Source organism: Rhinichthys klamathensis, unplaced genomic scaffold (assembly GCF_029890125.1).
Source record: "Rhinichthys klamathensis goyatoka isolate OS25496 unplaced genomic scaffold, OSU_Roscu_1.1 h1tg000554l_1, whole genome shotgun sequence".
Classification (NCBI taxonomy): Eukaryota; Metazoa; Chordata; class Actinopteri; order Cypriniformes; family Leuciscidae; genus Rhinichthys; species Rhinichthys klamathensis.
In genome coordinates this window covers 4,266,279-4,286,170 of record NW_026607023.1, presented here as the reverse complement: position 1 = coordinate 4,286,170, position 19,892 = coordinate 4,266,279, and the positions used below count along the sequence as shown (strand labels likewise).

Here is a 19,892-nt window from a genome sequence, read left to right as displayed (position 1 = left end):
TCAGCAGGGTGAATACGCATCATCTTTCCTTAATTTAAGACCTATTCAAACTAAAATTAAGACATTTATCACACTGTTTGCGAAATGAAAGCCTATTTACGGCCTTAAAATTATGAAAAGTTAATTTAAGACATAAGGACAGACGGGAACCCTGCAATTGACGGATATCCGTCATAGACTCGCTGCAATTAACGGAAATCCGTCGTAGCGACGGAGAACTTTAATCCCTGCGATCATCTATATGATTTACTTTTATTTCCTCTCTTATTCAAATGTGGTTCCAGTCCCCATAGGGCCCAGAAAGAAAACAGAGACACCTTTACTTGTGATTGTGTTTATTTTCAACAAGCGCACTCATTTTTGTGACCCTGAAACACAAGTATTTCAGCACTTTACTAGGGCACAACTATAGTCCAGAGAATTGATAATAAGCATTATTCAAATAGGACAGCTGTCCTTTTTCCCCCTATCATTCACTTGGTCAAGCCGTAGTGAACCATGACTATGCCCTTTTCAGGACATACTCTCGGAACCACATAAAGTCTTGGCCTCCTAACATCCACAGCTAAGATAAGGATACAGGACACACTTCACTAGCTAGCCACACGTGAAACACCTAGCTTTATGCTACATACCTAGTGAACCCGTTAAACCGTGGTTCTGAACTTTTAGGGTCATGGATTAGTCTCTCCCCACAAGTGTGACAAAAGTCACAGAGCCCCTGCTTCACCTGACCTTAACCTTTCAGCTTACCAAAGACTATGACAAAACAATGGACACTATGAGAAACCACCTCTCATACCCCTCCAACCACCCACGGACGCCGTCTGCACAAACCGACAACCGGTGCCCCAGACAACCTGCGTCAACAAGCACATGCTGCGTGCACTAAACAACATTCAGCGTTCTGCACCTGATGCCATCACCGCGCCACAGCTTGTGATGCCACAGTGCAAAAGGGGGGTAATGCCAATGTATGCCGCTGCACGCCGCAGCACCAGAGACACTTGCAAGACACCGAAGCAAGTGGCATACCGGCGAAATTTTTCCTCCCTTTCTCTCTTTCTCTCTCCCTTTCACTTTTACCAGGATGCTGCTGTGCCTACAGCCAACCAGAGGGCAACCGCAATCGGACATCTCACCAGGTCTGGCACCAGGACTCCTTTTCTGCCGGACCCGCACTCAGAAAGTGAATGTGCCACCTGATCCTCACAACGCCTACAGAACACACTACCCCAGCGTAACAACACAATACAGCTGGGTAGGTGCCGATGGACAAAGGACTCCCGCACTCACGCTGAGACCGAGGTTGAACACCTGCTCAAGCAACTTGAGAAAATGACGGTCACGCTAGCGGAGCCAGGTGGCCCAACCACCGCCGCACTGCCGTCAGAACTCTGTTTAACACTTGTATGTCCAGCATGAATGCAGCAAACCTCGCCAACGTGGGACGGCATGTAGCCAAAATTCAGACTGAGATTCCACAGATAAAAGAGCACTCACAACAGAGAGCATCCCTGCAGACCATCGACAAGACACTAAAGGGAACTGTGGTAACTTTCAACACTCACAGCGTTGAACCCCATGCACTCCAACACTCACTCCATGAAACAGCTGTTTACTGTCTTCCAGAATGATTTTGCTCAAACTCAGCTGGTAACAGCCCTGATGACAAACCTGCTGCAGGGGGTGAACTCCTCCATCGACAGCCTCGCCCGGGGTAGAATTCCACCGCACCTGATACCCTTAAGCCTCGTGAAAACCGTGCTGGCGTCCGCCATCACCACGCCAACTGACTCTTTACAAATACACCTTTCCTACTCTCTGGGTAGTGCCATCCCTCTCTGCGTCGACTACAAGCAGAGAAGGGGGGGGGGGGGTTCTCTTGAACTTGCCCATCATAGAGTCAAGCCGAATCTACCGGCTCAAGAACATTGTCAAGGTCAGATTTTGAAAAGTAACATTCACATCAAGATCCACACGCCGGACGGGGTTGACTGCAACGACAGCAACACAAAGCCGTCCTAAGCTCCGAACCCGTACGTGTGCACATTGACCAAAGAAATTCACTATCTCTGCCCTAACAAGCCTTTCCTCAGAGACAACACTGACGGAATCTGCGGGCTGCAGATCAGCGACACCCGCTGCCCTGCCAAAGCCAAGCCACGCACTCAAGGCATCAAGACCCAAGCAGAGAGTGTAAGTGACATGCGGCTCGCTAACACTCCTGTGCGCACAGCTGCACTCACTTACGACCAGAATGACACTGACACCTGTGTCACCTCGCTCCACTAGAGCCTGTGAATCCAAGCACCGGAAAGTGCCATCCTTCACCTTGACGACCTGGCATGGTACCATCTTCCATGCAAAGAGTACAAATTAAAACTGGAAATCCCATCCTTCTCCAGGTACCACACTTTCACCCTAACTCCAGAACGGGAGTTGTGGTTTGCGAAAGGGGGGTGATCCCAGCTAATTGACATTGCTCCTATCGACACAGCTCTCCAAGCTTTGTCTCGACTACCCATTCTGACTACCTCACCTGTTGTCCAAGCCTGGACCGCAGCCGACACTGCACGGTGTACCTCTATGGTAGTCAGACACACCCTGACACTGGGCTTGACCTTCATCCTATACAGGAGACTCAACGAGATACAAACATCTTCAGCCAAGCTCACGAAAGGTTTCGGACGAAACCCGCAAAAAGGGGGTGCCAAGTCAGAGACCAGGCCAGAGGCAGCTTCGAACCTCATAGAGCTGAATCCTCAGCCCTAATAACCACCTGCTGCGTGAGTCATGATTCACCTGCCATCCGCCCATTGTGATGTGTCGTCCGATGATGTCCACAAAGGGACGTCATCGGACTAAAAGGGGGACTGTAAGGTATGGACTGTCAGTTGACTTCCTCCTTTCCTCAAGCAAGAACGTGTGTACAACACACACACACACTCTCTCTCTCTCAGGAATGGCCAGAGTCATAAAAATGCTTGAACATTCCATGCCCTCCCCCATCTCTGCAAGAGAGAGAACAGAACTCTAACACACACACACACGCAAACCAACACACACACATGATGGACCTTTACATTACACTCATAAAACGAGCCATTACCAATTGTATACGATATATTCCTGTATGTCTGTGTGTTTCCCAGTCCATGGTAGTCTAGATATGATCTCCTAGCGTATCAGTGAAACTCTTGAGAGTTTATAGTTATGTATTAAGATGTATCTTCGTATTCCAATTATGTGTAAATGTTTTGTTTGGTACCGTTTTAATTATCTCGTTCCAACTGATTTGGTCAGATACAGAAGATTACAGTAAAATGTATGTTTTCTATGTTTTTACCATCTTGTGGAATGAGTCTGACAAATTCTGACTGGTCATAAAAGAGGCGGACACGGCCATAGTTTAACTTTGACAAGACAAAGAGAATTTGGCCGCCAAAAGTTTCTTTGAATGTCATTGGCCAGTTCGCACCTCAGAGGTGTGGACTCCAGTTCCTCTAAAGAGGACTGAACCTCCCTCTGGACGCTCTTCCTCCCTTGTCCTCGTGTCATGATGTAACGTCTCGCCTCCGGGCGAGTTCTTCGCCTTTCTTTTATTTGTTTCTAGTTTAGTTTGTGTTTTTCAGTTGTAGATAAGTCTCTGTGTTTAATTCCAATCGACGATTGAAAAGAAAACCCCGTGACATATCTCTTCAGCAAATCCATCTACAAGGGACCTTTAAACGAGCGCGCGCTCGCTTTGAAGGAGAAACACGCGCACGTGACCGCGTGACGCGCCGGACCGAGCGACGCACGCGCTTCTTCACCAGCCATGCAAAGATGTCACGTTAACTCCGCATGATTTCCCCGTCGAGATCTTTATTTCCTTTTTGTTAGTCAAAGTTTTGTTTTCCGTAGTCGACTCAGTTCACTTCCACGAAGTGAAACGAACTTAGCCGAACTATTTCCCTTTGGAAATGTTACCCTAAAGACTGTAAACCTCCGTTCAACACGCGCGCCAAGCAGCCCACGTGACGCTTCCTCACACACAAAAGGACTCAGCTCACGCGGCCAGACAGGGCCGTACAGAGAGACCATAACATAACTTGTGCAAGTATAATCTCTTTATAGAGCTTCTAAGAAGTTTTAAGATGATGTTTCGTGTTGTAATCGGAGAGGTGAATGTCTTCCTGCCAATGAAATTCTGCCAATGTTCTCTTTTCTCTCTCTCCCCATTCTCTGTTCTCTCTCTCTTACTCGCTCACGCGTGTAAGTTATCCATTGTCCAAACTTTACGCATTTCTCGTTCATTGATGTCTTATTGTATTGTTCATTGATGTCTATGTGTTTGTAAATACATATATCCCGTGTAACCGTAGTAAATACATAAGTAGTCATGCCTCTATTAAATTAATTATATATTCATTTGATTGATGTGCTGTCTCTTTGCTCAGTTTCAAGTCCCTTAAGTGCAAAAGATCTTATGCTACAAGCTTACTAAAATTAAAAATACCTTAAAGAGTATGTGTTGTGTTTATAGGGCGGGAAACCCAATTCTTCTGGCCAGAGAATTGCGTTTCCTGAAATCCTATAAAGTAAGATGATATTGTGGATCCCACAAATATTATCCTGACAATTGAGCTAATTCATTTTACCTGTTTTGTGAAACGTGGTCCGTGTAATTAATTGCAATCAACTTGTGGTTAATTTCAAGGATTCACATGCATGCAGGTAAAATGACAGATCCTCCCTTATCGGGAGATTTATTAACATGTAAGACTGGTCTAATCCAAACATGCATGAATAATTATTAATTACCAATTATTAATTATGATATGCAAATTCCCCACGGATTAGATCCGCCCTGAATCCTTACAGCTGCGAGATCTAGTGAGAAGCATTCAAATTTCTGTTATTAACGGATCAAACAGTGCTGACGTGGAAACCAGGAGAAACATTGTGCCATTGCAATTATAAAATTGTTTAGCAATCAATTAGTTTATCATGTTTGCATATGTGTGTGCATGTGTGTGCACAAGAGATTGTGTGAGTTCACGTGTCTGTGTGTGTGTGTGTATGTAAGTATGTATGTGAGTAAATGGGCACATCACTGTTTGACCTGACAACTAGATGAACACTTTACAGTTGGTTTTGTGACTTAAGTCATTCTCTTCAAATCCTAGTGAGCTTTAAATTATGGCCTATTTTGTGTATGATCCCATACAGTAGTGCAATATTTACATATTGTAACCCGGGTAGTTAAGTCATGTTGCCATGGTTATCAAGCTGTGATAAGACTCTTGGAGGCGACAAGCCGGTGCAAGTGCCTTGGGCCAAGTAAAGTTGAAAGGAGACGTGCCTGAAGTAGTAACGGCCGGAAGTACCATAGTCCTCGATGGGTGTGCTAACATCGCTGGACTGCCATCAGAGACTTGGGTTACAGTAGAGCCATCAGCGTCATCTTCCTTGCCTGGCAGATTGTTGGTGGCTAGTTGCCTGCATTCCTTACCTCCGAAGTGCAATATCCAGATACCAGTAGTGCTGAAGAATGATACCCAAACAGATATAATAATCCCTCCGAGACCAGTACTGGCTGAAGTGCATGCCGTCCAAGGCGTCATTGAGGGAGGAAACCCCACGAGTGCAAAGATGTCCTGCGAATGCTAAGATTGTTCCTGATTTCGGTGATTGGGGGAATGTGAATCATGTGAATGGAATCACCCTATCATGAGAATGGAAGAGGAGAGTAACGGACCTAATTAAACACCATGTCTGATGTATTTACACTGCATGAAAGTGCATAATGATTATGGCTACACCGATAAAGTAAGGCACTGCATCAACCTCAGTGACAGCACGCCTTTCAAACAGCGGGCCAGGCCTATCCATTCGCAGGATGCAGACGCAGAAAGGAAGCACCTCAAAGAGCTTCTCGACACAGGCGTGTCATCAGAGAATCAGAGTCCCCATTAGCTTCACCAAAAGTGGTAGTGAGAAAGAATAATGATGTGTGCTTTTGTGTCAACTTCAGAAAGTTGAATTCCCAAAGCCTTCTATCAAATTGAGATGGAAGAGGCCGACAAACAGAAAATGGCATTTGTGAGTCCTTTGGGGTTCTGGGAGTTCAACAGGATGCCTCAAGGGGTCACCATTGCACCAAGTACATTTGGTTAATGGAACGGTGCATGGGGGATCTTAACTCTCTGGGGTCGGCGGTCTCGCCGGCGATACCAGCTCACTTTTTTCCTTATCAGTGCAAAAGAGACTCAAATTACTCTGTTAATTTTGATCTTACATATAAGTGTTGTACATCATTAGATCCTGTTAAGTTTCTATTTTTTTTGTGGATACTCACAATAAAAACAAAGTGTTGTGCTTTTCACCAAATAAAGAAAAACAAACATGATGCGAGTTTTGCGTTCTCTCTGTCAGTGAAGTCCATTCTGAAACGCGTCCTAAGATTAACTGTAACTCCGCGATTACTTGTCACACAGGCACGAGAGGTTTTTCTTTATGAAGCTTGAATTCTCTTCTTTTAAATGAAGTAATTTATATAAAAAACAAATATTCTCAGTTTATGCAATCTGTATGAAAAGAGAGTGCTGTCAGTATTTTTTCCCCCAGCTCATTACACTTCATTACGCGTTAATCTGACACGCCCACGGACGACGCGCGCTATTCAAACGCAAATGTCGAGGCAAGCCATGACAACGCCCACATCAGCTGTTCCACCGCGGCGGTAAAATGTGTGGTGTATTTGCTGCCTTTTACCGCTAAGAGGCGCTACAATCATAGACTCTGAAAAGTGTTCGTTTATTCCGGTTTATTCTCTCTAATGCGTAATCTGCTGCCGCACCGCGCTGATTCAGAGCGATTGAAAGCTGGTAGCAGAAGAATTCAACAAGTGAAACGTAGTTAAAATAATTCATAATCACAATACTGAAATTAGGCTACTGAAATGTAATTGAATAAATAATGAAAACATTTCAACATAAAACATTGCAATAAAAACATTTAGGCTACATGAACGAGGCTTTACAACTTTAACAGCGTACAGACGATAGCTCAGTGATCAACGCAACGACACCAGCTTCGAGGAGCTTCAACAGACCCGAGATCGAATCTCAATGTAGCATAGATGTTGTTAACCGATGTTGTCCTACGTTTATATTTTCCCACCTTGATGCTTAAATAGGTAACTGTTTATATCTGTTTACTTATTTAAAGTCAAGAGTTTTGTTTGATTATCATTACAACATAAATTTGCTACATTCCTGTAGAACCGCAGCCGCTGCACAAACGACAAAAACTGATGAAGATTGTCAGCCGATCAGAAAATGAAAATGAAGAAGCTCGTCTTTAGTCTGCTAAATTATTGTGTAATGTAAAAGAACACTAAAATTACTTAAGTTTGAAACCAAGTTCGAACATTTCAAGGTTTAAATTGTTTAATTTAAAACAGGGTTGCATCTTGTTTAGAGTTTATTTCTTTTGCGATGCAAAATAAGAAACACTAGGCTAATCTTATTCTTGCGACATTTTAAATTTGTATTGCCAAAGAAATTACAGCTAAATTAAACAATTAAAACAGTAGGCCTACAAAACGAAAATTGTCCAAAGAAACATAATTAAATTAAAAACATGCGTTTCTCTTTGCCTCTCTCGCGCTGGATCTCTTTTTAACAAGTTTATTTAGTCTCCCTCGCTGCGCGCGCGGGTCTCTCTCTCGAAATTAATCATTTCAGGGTAAAAACACATCATACAGCTGATAATACTGTATATGTCGCTGCGTGTCAGCCATACAAATCACGAAAAAATTATTTAACCTTTAATTGTTGCTTCAAAGACACAGCATGCCTTGTTGAATTAACCTTACAATAACTTCAATTGAAATTTTGTGTGAAAAAAAAACTTTAAATAGGCTACAATAAATAAACTACAATATTTATAATTTAATAAGATATGGGGCCTACATTTGGACACAGATTTATCCTTACAATAATTTTGCCTGCTCATCAGGCTGGCTATCCGACACTCTCCATATGAAAGAGGAACATTAACACCTTTGTCCAGCAACTGTCCCTCCAACCCCCCACAGGCTATCGGAGTCTGAGGCTGACTTAACACAAAGAGAAGTCGCAATTCACACTTAAATCGCCATTCTAGACAGTGTTGATAATGAAGGAATTAAATGATTTAAGTTACATGTAGCCTAGTGATATTTCTGTCATAAAAGTTTATTACTAAATATTTCATTATTTCAATAATTGATGAAATAAAACTGGTTTGGGGCAGCTTTTTCCAAGCAAAACTAAATATAATCTGAAAAAACGCTTGTGAATTTGTTGTCACTTAATATTAAAGTCTACAGGGATCTTTGGATCCTTACAACCAGGCATGCAATTTGTGAATTAAGTTTTTATTTTATTTTGTATTATTCAAATAAATATCGAAACACGGTGCTTCGTGGTAATGCTGCTAAATTAAATAACATTTATAGAATAATTATGAACTTAAATGAAACAATATCGCAACATTTCGACAAATACATTATTATGTTTTTACATTTTAATTCAGGGCGATTTAGCCTACATTTAATTAGAGCGAGATTTTCACCCATGTCTTGTCATTTTCTCATTGGGAAGCGCATGTTTGAGTAGATCCTCTGTACCTCTCGTTTTCATATGGATTAGCCTACATAATCAGATAACATTTATTAGCCTAAATATTTAGACATTTAAAGGCTTTAGACATAGCCGATTTCTTATCGTGACTGAGCTGAAGTGGCTTTCGGTTCATTTTTGTGACGCGCAGTTCCCGGAGACAGAGAGGACAGATATACTGTTTTTGTCGTTAGCCTAATATGAATACAAGTTTACAGTTTTGAACGATGTAAGCTACTCTACTCTTATCTGTATGACCAAAAAATTACGGAGTCGCCTATTAAGTTATTTTAGCTGTAATAATGAGATAAATAAATTAATCTAAATGAACGCGCCGCCGCGTTTGTCGAACACTAACTCACGATGCCAGAATAAAACCCGACTTTAGAAAAATGCATAGGGTCACTCGGCGTGGTGTGCCAAAACACTTAATTATAAACTTCAATATTTCATTCAAAATAATCTCAACACGCTTTGTGAAATTTTGAAAAGCCGTGCATGCATTAAGGCCACTGGAACTAATGAACAACTGAAACGCTGGTTTTGATTTTATTGTTTTTCGTTTAAACGTGCCTGTTGCATATCTCTAATTTATATATTTGATATTGGTGAAGTAGCCTATAGCATTGATTAGCTGTGGAGGGAGGGGTGTGGGGATTAAAATAATTCAGCAGAAGTAGGGATGTTTAGACCAGAAGGAAATCCCAGTCCCCCCTGGCAAATCACACTTTACTTAAAACCATGTTTTTAAAAACTCTAGGTTGTAGGGAACAGACCTCTCTGCCATGCGCGCGCACGGTTTGGAGCACAATATCTGTCTCGCATGCACGCTCGCTCTAAATAGATTACGGGATATTTTAACTAATTTACGGTATAACTAGTCGATCACGAGTGGCTCAACAGGTAGATCTATAGATAAACTATATCTTTCAGGAATTTGACCGACCGGGTTGACACTTCAGCGTGAGAAATCGGGGGGGTGGCGTGAGAGCCTGGAATAAAAAAATAAAAAAATATATATAGCCTATATAAAACAAAACTGTATGGTGTAACAGAGTTTTAGAGCTAGACAAATCTCTCTGCAATAATAAATATAAAATATACAGCAGACCATGTTTGTGCGGGATTTGAACCTGTGTCATCTTGATGATGAACCATCAGTTCTACCGCTCGGCTATGAATTTTGTTACTGAGAAATAACCAAACGTTTGATTCTCACATGAGCGAGAAAACGTTTTGTCTTTAGCCTGTGAGTGTAGGCCTACTTTAACCTTTTACAGTTTTAAAAGATTATATCTTATCTGTATGACCAACAATTTGTTGTAGGCTTATTTGGAAATTACCATAACTTGTAGTATTTCATCCTTAGGCTACTGTTAATAGACATTAGCCCCACTTACGTTTTGCTAAATGTCCCTTTGCGCCACCTGGCGGTCATTTCGCGTACGACTTTGAAATGCGACTGGTTTATTTTTACCGCGGTGGATGGCTAAAAATGGTATGTGGATGGCTAAAATGTGTGACTAAAAATGTGCTTTTGGCTTTCATTTATATTTTGATTGTTTGTATATATATATATATATATATATGTATATGTATATATATATATATATATATGTATATATATATATATATATATATATATAATGAGCCTTTCATTCAGGGGTGTCACACAAGAAAGAATGCAAGGACAATATATATATATATATAAATAAATAAATATTTATATACACACACACACACACACACACACACACACACACACACACACATATATATATATATATATATATGTGTGTGTGTGTGTGTGTGTGTGTGTGTGTGTATATAAATATTTATTTATTTATATATATATATTGTCCTTGCATTCTTTCTTGTGTGACACCCCTGAATGAAAGGCTCATTAGTATGCAGTCTGCTCAGGTGAGAACTGCCTAATTATTCATGAGGGGGTTGGGCCGATCCGCCCATCCGCATATTGCCTTTGCAAACAAAAAAATGTTTTTCACAATTTAAAACAATCTATTGTTTTATGTGAATGATTAGCCAGAATGATTTTCAGATCAATTTGAAGCAAATACTCTAGGCGACAACATCCACTAGTCAAAAGTCTTGTGGACAGATATTTAGTATGTTATTTGTGGCCATATATTAGAAAATTTATTTTTTAGTTTTTTCAATAACCACGCATAAACAATATTCTCTCAAAAATACAAACATGTACATACATGTTGCTCACATATAATGGTAGCCCTGTGTGTGCTATATAGAGTGTAATTTCACCTGTGCCATTAATATGTTTATAAGCAACTGAAAAATGCACAAATGTCAGAGCATGCCAAAACATCTCAAGGACCCCGAAAACACCTCAGACCCCAGAGGGTTAATCAAAGAGAGGTACTGGTTTTCATTGACAATCTTATTGTCTTCTCTAAGACATTAGAGGAACATGAGGCTCAACTTCTGTAAGTTCTAATGCGGCTAAGAGAATATGGACTGAAACTGTCTCCTACAAAATGCAAGTTCTTCCAAACATCGGACCTCTCAGAGAGGAGTCAAGACGGATCCGGCCAAGACCGAAGCCCTCAAGACCTCAAATTTTTTCTTGGGTTTGCAGGATTCTACAGGAGGTTCGTCCAAGATTTCCCTAAAACCAGAGGCACACCCTGAAGAAAGTGTAATCGGAATCCCAAAGAGCAATTTGGAGATCGATGGACACAGGAATGCCAGCAAGCATTTGATTACATAATAGAGAAGCTGACTTCAGCTCTGGTCTTTGGATTCACTGATCCCAGCCTTCCTTATGTGCTGACCACGGATGCAAGTACTACAGGAATTGGAGCCGCCCTTTATCAAGATCAGGAGGGACGAAAGAGAGTAATTGCTTTTGCGAGCAGGGGACTAAACAGAAGTGAAACTAAATATCCAGTGCACAAGTTATAGTTCCTAGCCCTCAAGTGGGCGGTCACAGACAAATTCAGCGACTACCTGTATGGAGGAGTGTTCACTGTACTGACAGACAGCAACCCGCTCTTGACATCTGCAAAGCTTGACGCAACTAGCTATAAGTGGCTGTCCAGCTCAATTTCAAGATTCAATATCGCGCAGGCAAGCAAAAGACGTCCTCATTACAGGCCTCTGGACGACTTTGTCTCAAAAGAGGGTGAAAGAATCAGGCAATTCACTCTTCACCATTTAGCAGATACAAGAACAACAGACAATTCTGCCAGCAGCGGTGAAAGCTCTCTGCGAAAGACACCAAGTGTTTCAAAACTGTGATGCTCCTGACCTGTCATGCTCCCAATCCACCATGTTTGAGTCCCTTAGTGCTGGTAAGGTACCTCAAGGTTTCCAGCAAGAGGATGCTCATGGTCTTCCGGTTTTTACCCAATTGTCTGAAGAGGATCTGATGGAACGTCAAAGGGCTGACCCAGAGGATATTTTAGTGATGACTGATCATTTCACAAGATATGCCGAAGCAATATCTACCAGGAACCAGAAGGCTCAAACCGTGGCTGAATGCCTGTGGGATAACTTCCTCGCCCACTACGGGTTTCCGAAGAAACTCCACAGTGATCAGGGGCCCGTCTACGATCAAAGAGCTCAGCATAGCAGGAATCCGTAAAGTGAGGACAACACCTTATCAACCTCGGGGGAACACAGTGGAGCGCTTTATGCACCACTCCACTCACTGTGAGGGACACGATGTCAGACAGGTGCTCCTGGCAGTGAAACCCAGGAAGGTTGCCAGCCAAAACGGAGTACCTGGCAAGGTGCTCAGAGCGTGTGCCCACCAGCTCGCCCTCATCTTCACCAGAATCTTTAACCGCTCTCTGGCCCAGGCAGTCATCCCATCCTGCCTAAAATCAGCCACAATCATCCCAGTGCCGAAGAAGTCTCCCATTACCAACCTAAATGATTATCGTCCTGTGGCCCTCACTCCAGTAGTCATGAAGTGCTTCGAGAGACTGGTTCTTCAGCACATAAAAGATTATCTCCCCCCAGACTTTGACCCTTATCAGTTTGCATATCGTGCGGACAGATCCACAGAGGATGCCATCGCCGTAGCTCTCCACTCTGCGCTGAGCCATCTGGAGCAGCAGCAGAGGTACGTCTGGATGCTCTTTGTAGACTACAGCTCAGCTTTCAATACAATTTCTCTGGACATTTTCATCACTAAACTGGTCACTCTCGGCCTCCCCCCTCCCACATGTGCCTGGATAAAGGACTTTCTCACCAACTGGCCCCAGACGGTGAGACTTGGTTCCCACCTCTCCTCCACTCGCACACTGAGCACTGGCTCCTCACAAGGCTGTGTGCTGAGCCGCCTCCTGTACGGTCTCTACACCCACGACTGTAGTCCGGGCCACAAAAACAACCTAATTGTCAAGTTTGCTGACGACACCACAGTGGCCGGACTCATCTCAAAGGGAGACGAGGCAGCTTAAAGAGAGGAGGTCCTGAACTTGGCAGCCTGGTGTTCAGAGAATAACCTGGCTCTGAACACCAAGGAGATCATTGTCGACTACAGGAAGAACAGCACCGACCTAGCCCCCTTTACATCAGCGGTGAGTGTGTGGAGAGGGTCCACACCTTCCGGTTTCTTGGCGTCCTTATCTCCGCTGACATCTCCTGGACAGACAACATTACAGCGGTTATCAAGAAGGCTCAACAGCGACTACACTTTCTGCGGGTTCTCAGGAAGTGCAACCTGGATTCCAACCCGCTGCTGACCTTCTACCGCTTGTCCATCGAGAGCCTACTGACGTACTGTATCACAGTATGGTACGGCAGCTGCACCATGGCAGACAGGGAGAGGCTTCAGAGAGAAGTAAAGGTAGCACAGAAGATCATCGGCTGCCCTCTCCCCTCCTTTATGGACATTTACACCACCTGCTGCCTTAGCAGAGCGAAAAAAGTCATCAAGGACAGCTCCCACCCTGGCTTTGATCTGTTTAACCTGTTGCCCTCAGGGAGGCGCTACAGGTGCATCAGAACAAGGGCCAACAGTTTTTTTTTCCAAAAGCCATAATCATTTTGAACTCACATATGCACTGACTTCACAGTCTAACCCCCCCAACTTTCTTCTATCCACTTATTGTGCAACATTTAATATTTAATATTTTATACTTTTGATAATATTGATAACATTTACCTCTCCTTTTGCACTACTTATTTAAAGCTGCAGTCCGTAGCTTTTTTTGGGTTAAAAATTATCCAAAATACATATTTAATAAAATACATAACCAGCCAGTGTTCAAAACTATCTGCTTGCCTTAACTCGATTCAAAGCGGTAAGCTTGTAATAATGTTTTTAATTCCAGTGGTACTGGTGGATTTCCGCGGGAGATTCGAGCATGTCTTTGCGTCATTACGTCACATCTGTACACATAAAGGAGGAGTCTCGGCTAGTAGGCTATATTGCGTGTGAGGATGCTGGAGGTGGAGATTTATAGCCTTTTCTCACAGCACTTGATATAATTAAACTTATCAATTTGATGGCGGAACCAGAAAGGTTCAAACGACGATCATCAGTGACAACTAGAGACTCACCCGCTGTAAAATGCAAAAAACTTCGTTCGGACTTCGGAGTGGCTACAAAAAAAAAGAGACTGCAACCGGCCCATGCGAAAACAAGGATAATATCGGAAGGATATTACATATAGTCACGCAATGCTTGCTGACGTTGTTAACATTAACAATTTGAGAACATAGCTACTTTGCACGGTTTTGCGTGAGACGATAACTTATAGCAATTGTTAGATTTAATCAGCGCGATTTACTGCAATGTCAGAACCAGAACAAAAGTGGATGTTTCTTACTAGTTCAGATGACATTTTCCGGTGAAAATTCTTATGTTGGTCATACTTCCAAAAAGAATAATCTGTGATTCTGAATGACAATATCCACATCGACGCGGTGACTGACAGCTGCACAGCACACTCTCCTCAAACACTGTGTGCCGTGTCGAGGGGAGGGTGTTGAAGTACAACTCACGTAAAGTTGATAATTCCGCGATTTCGAACAGAGATGGTGACAAAGAGGAAAAAACGGACTGCAGCTTTAATTCTATGTTGTTATATATCTACATATTGACACTGGAAAAGAAGTTGCTTTTAATCTCGTTGTACATGTGCATAGTGACAATAAAAGGCATTTCAATTTCAATTTAACAGGATGTTGCTCCAGATGTTAGGGACCCTGGATGATAAAGGAAAGACCTGCTGGAGGGACTTTGTGAACCCATTAGTCCACGCATATAATTGCACGCGTAATGACTCGACGGGATTCTCGCCATACGAATTAGTAGATGAATTAGTCATACTACCAATAGATCTAGTCTTCGGTCCGTCTGGTTAATGAGTCATCCCAGTCTCAATCGAGCTATGTAAGAAATTTGAAGGATTGTCTGGAGGAGAGCTACAGGGTAACAAGAACAAGGGTTGACGTGCAACACAGAAGCTTTGCGCAGTTCCACTACGTGAAATCTCACGGCCCACAGAGAAGGAAATTAATAGTTACAAATAAAGTCGTTATTTGTGGGGGGGGTTTTTTCGCACAAAAAGTATTCTCGTCGCTTGATAAACTTAAAGATAGAGCCACTGTAGTCACTTGGACTATTTGAACGATGTCTTTAACTTTTCTGGGCCAACAAGTTTCGATGCCTTTAGAAGCCTATGGAGGAGTGAGACAGTTCTCAGATTTAATCAAAAATATCTTAATTTGTGTTCGGAAGATGAACGAAAGTCTTACGGGGTTGGAACAACATGAGGGTGAGTAATTACTGACAGAATTTTCATTTTGGCGTGAACTAACCCTTTAAGTGTTTTATATGTCCCTACAGCAGGGGAATCCTGCAGTATAACGTATGAGGGAAACACTAGTACTGCAGCACAGTGCCGCAATGTAAAGTTAAGGCAACTTAACAACTGAGAGAAATATATCTTCCTCAGATTTAACGTTTGATTTGTACAAAACTTAAACGCAGCTTTTGTGTCTTTATCAGCTTTTCCGCATATACTGGCCCTGATAACCACATATACTTACCACTTGCTCCATTTCTGTAAATCCGTTTTTGTGAATGAATGACTTGCTCTAACTGTTGCTCTGGTCTTCATCAACACTCTGGCACCATCTGCAGATGGAGAATATACATTGGTACTCTGCACATCCGGGAACTGCAGGAAAAGCAGTAATTTTGAATTTTCTTTTTTTAATTTGCATGTCGAATATTATAGGTATTTTTAAACGGACTGAATATTTTTTAAGTAAAATCTGAAAGGTGAATGTATAATTGAATTTTCAATAATGAAAATATGTAATGTTTTGAATTAAAATATTCAAAGCTTAAATATACAACCATGCTGAATTTCAGCCCATAAAAATACAATGCATTAAAATGCAAGCACTGTTAATGCAATGATTTTTTTTACAATTAGTGCAATTCAACAAGTTTTTTTGTTTAAAATACATTTGGCATTATTTTACTTTCATAGTCACTTAGAAAACATCTAATACTTACTGTATTTAAAGAAGGATTTCTTATTAATGAATAATATTGAATGTAAAAATAAGTTTGCCTGAGATGCATTGAGATCCCCATATCTATGGGATTGAACCATATATGGCCTTAAAAATTAACATACCAAAAGAAAAGTTTGCTAATAACCAGAATGTAAAATCATATTGAGATATCTTTAATACTTCTTGAGTTACAGGCACACAAACTTGGGACTTGATGGCACTCTGACAGGAATGTGAATTTAGACAATTCTTTAAGAGAAAAACATATAAGCTGTATGCAAAGTGGCCATCATTTGGTTTTTGACCATTGAAAATGTGTTGATCAATTCTTGAAGACATATTGAGATCCCAATATCACTGTTATTAAAGCATATAGGGCCAAAATGAAGATACCCAAAGATAAATTTCTTAAAGGAGCATTTCACCCCTGGGAACCTTGATCTTCATTGAAAGTGGGTCATATATGTATTCGAAATCTGTCAAAATTTTCAAATTTGGTGCCTTTTTGACCGAGTTATGACAGAAAGTAACTTTATAGCGCATTAGTTTGGTAAACCACATTTCCCACAATGCAACGCGTTTGAACAGCTGATCTAGGACGCCTCTGTCCATATGCGGTGCGAAACTCGGATGGTTCACAACACAACACTCCATGTCCGTGTCTGCCTCTGACATTTCTTCTAGAAGGAATTGGCATTTTAGAGATTCTTTGCAGCAGACAGACTCTAGCTCGGTGTCCATAGGCGCACAGTTACAGCACGAGCACCACCAATTCGCTACAGCGCGAGCAAGCCCGGGCTTCTCGTCTGCGCCGGGCTGGTCTCCTGCGGCGGCCGCTGCCGCAGCCGACGCCGCCGCCTCTTGTTCCTCCATCAGCCTCAGCTGCTCTTCGCTATATTGTGGCTCGTATAAATAGCCACGAACATCAGTTTCGAGCAAAAGATTTTCAAAATCCTCGTCTTCCATATCGTGTGTCGTAAATTCAGGCATTATGGTAAATCTAACTCCTTGAGCGCTTGTTAGCTTAGCTTGCTGTCTTCCAAGCAAGATGGCAGATTAATAGTTTAGTTTCTTCAGGTTTAGTCCCACCCACTGATCTGTAATAGGCCGGTGGGGTGAGTGGGTCCCACGCCCTTGAATAATAATGAGCTAAAGGCTGTAGTTTTCTTAATATGCAATTAAATTTATCTTCCGTCCTATCGTGACGCAAAATGACGATATTTACGTCACGATAGGATGGAAGTAAAACACTTAAATCCTTTTTTCTCCCATCTCAGAAAAAAAAGAAGCAAAATTCCACCATCATTATAATATATGACTGGGTTTCTAACAATACAAACCTTAATGCAAATGGGTGAAGTGACCCTTAAAGAACCAAAATCTTTTCATTTTTGAACTGTCACCGTTGGCATATAATGCAACAAAGATTGCTAAAGTCAATAGATCTTTACCAATAGACCTACCAATGTCCATTTGAAATTAATAATAATGACACCAAATCCCAGGCTAAAAATTGACACCCCTCCACAAAATAATGGATTACTCAATAATATTCACCCATGACATTTAATATTTTGGCTTTTATCACTATTTATGCACGTCTTTCACCAGAAAAAAATATGAACAAAATCAAAAATTTGAGCCGGGGAAGTTTCTGAAATTTGGTTGATTTGACACGGATTGACCCACCTTCATTTCAAAACATAAGTTAAAAACAAACATTTTCCAAAATTGACATAGTCTGTACGAACCATGCAGATTGCCGACATAAATTAACAACAGTAAAAATGGTAAAGGATACACATGGTTGCAGGAGAGTCTGTAGGTGTTCTCTATGATCCCCTCTTCACTCACATCCACAAGGATAGGCTGACCACAGACAGCACAGATGCTGTCTGACAGGTGCTTAGTGGGCATTCCAGATGCACTGTAAAACTGAAGCAATAGATCTGTACATCAGGGTTCATACACTCTTTGACCAATAATTTTTCCATGCCTTTTCCAGTTTTTCATGATTACCAGAGATAATTGTGTTTAGAATTCTGTTGAGATTGTCCTGAAAAAGTAATTAATAGACAATGACATAATAAAATAAATAATATAATGAGAATTTCAATAAAAATAATTATAGCCTGGTAAATATCTTACTGAAAACAGACTAGAATTTGAGGTTTTGCTAGTTTTGTTAGTGTAACAGCAGCTTTTCAAATGGTTTGCAACTGATATGCCAGCAATCAGGCTAGATGCAAAAGTAAATTGCTGTTGATAACGTATGGGCATACATTACAGACAGCCAAGTGCTGTTGTGTGTTATGATTTCATAGTAAAACTAAAAGAAAGGAGTAAAAACAAAGTGAAAGCTGGCAGTTTTATTGGCCCGGTTAGGGGGTGGAATCAAACTTGAAATCAGACTAATTTATACCTCTTGTATCAAAGTGTGAAAAAAACTTGTGAGTGCTCAGATAAGCCAATGTGTCAAAAATTTGGAGGATGGCTGGAAACATAGGTAAAAGCAACATGATGTTTATCCACTGATTCAAGCACTTACCCCAACTGTAGATGCCATAAAATCTGCACACATCTCTGCAAAATCCCGACCAAGTACACCATAATACAGGCCGTAAAAAAGAAGCGACACACCAAAGTCCATGGCATCTTCTGGCTTTATTCTAAAAGCATAAGACATAAGACTCAACATAAATTATTAGTTCTTAATTACTCTATGCAGTCATCAACATTTACCACCTACAGTCAACTGGTCAGTTTTTTCAAGTGTTTGATAATTGTTTTGTGAAAATTATCACTAAAGCCGGGGACACACTTAACGACTAGCTGAAACATTCTAAGACTGAACACACTTACAGACTGTTTACAACGACTGGAGCAGATTTTAAACACAGACTGAATGCAACCGTCTCTTGACTCCGCACGTTTGGACATGATCAGTCGTATCAAATTACATTCATAATCGGCCTTATAGACGTTAAGTGTGTCCCCGGCTTAAGAATGGGTGATATATTGGTATAATATTTTGTCAGTGATATAAAACCTTGTGAATATATTTGATTACCATGAGATGATTTTTTTTTTTTTGAGAGCATTCCAAAAGATTTTAGAAGGGTTTCTGATTTAAACCTCATTAGAAAACTTTAATTCAGTTCTCACTTTCAATGATTCACAAGCTGTGTCCCAAAAAGTACATATTTCACATTCATATTATACAAAACAAGCATGTACTTTCAGGAACAAAGGAGTAATTTCACATGGGTAGTGGATGGTGTGTGGATTTGGGCACAAGACCTAACTCAGCTATTTGTTTGCATCCATCAGCACTCTCAGAGTGCACTCAATACACAAAAAAGATTTTACAAATTCAGTAAAAATATTTGTATGTACATATTGCCGTTTATTACTATGTATTGGTGTATAGGTTCCATGATTTCATATAGTCTTATCAAACCCTTTACCATGATTGTGTCAGCAGGGTATAATTGTTTGTCACAAGCTTTGCAACAAGCTTGCTTTGCACACTTTATGTGAAAGAAACCATAATGCAGCAACACATAAGAAACCATGTTAATTCTAAAGCCGATTTGTAATAAATTGTTTTAATAAGCAATTGTGCAGTCAGACGTTCTGTCGCAAAATAGATTATTTCTGAATCAATAAAACAAGCCATTGACTGAGCAGTCAACAACACATTGTTCCTTTTAGTAG

General features: G+C 41.2%; 1 protein-coding gene across 2 annotated transcripts in view; it reads right to left on the bottom strand.

Annotated features, from left to right (window-relative positions):
* The window catches only part of rnf121 (ring finger protein 121), a 227,693-nt gene that overhangs the window by 31,252 nt on the left and 176,549 nt on the right, over positions 1-19,892 (bottom strand). For both annotated transcript variants that reach the window (XM_056239150.1, XM_056239151.1), the window contains 2 exons: positions 18,724-18,844; positions 17,977-18,110 (listed from right to left, as the gene is read on the bottom strand). In XM_056239150.1, coding sequence (XP_056095125.1) covers positions 17,977-18,110; positions 18,724-18,844 — 255 coding nt within the window. The remainder of the gene's footprint in view (positions 1-17,976; positions 18,111-18,723; positions 18,845-19,892) is intronic.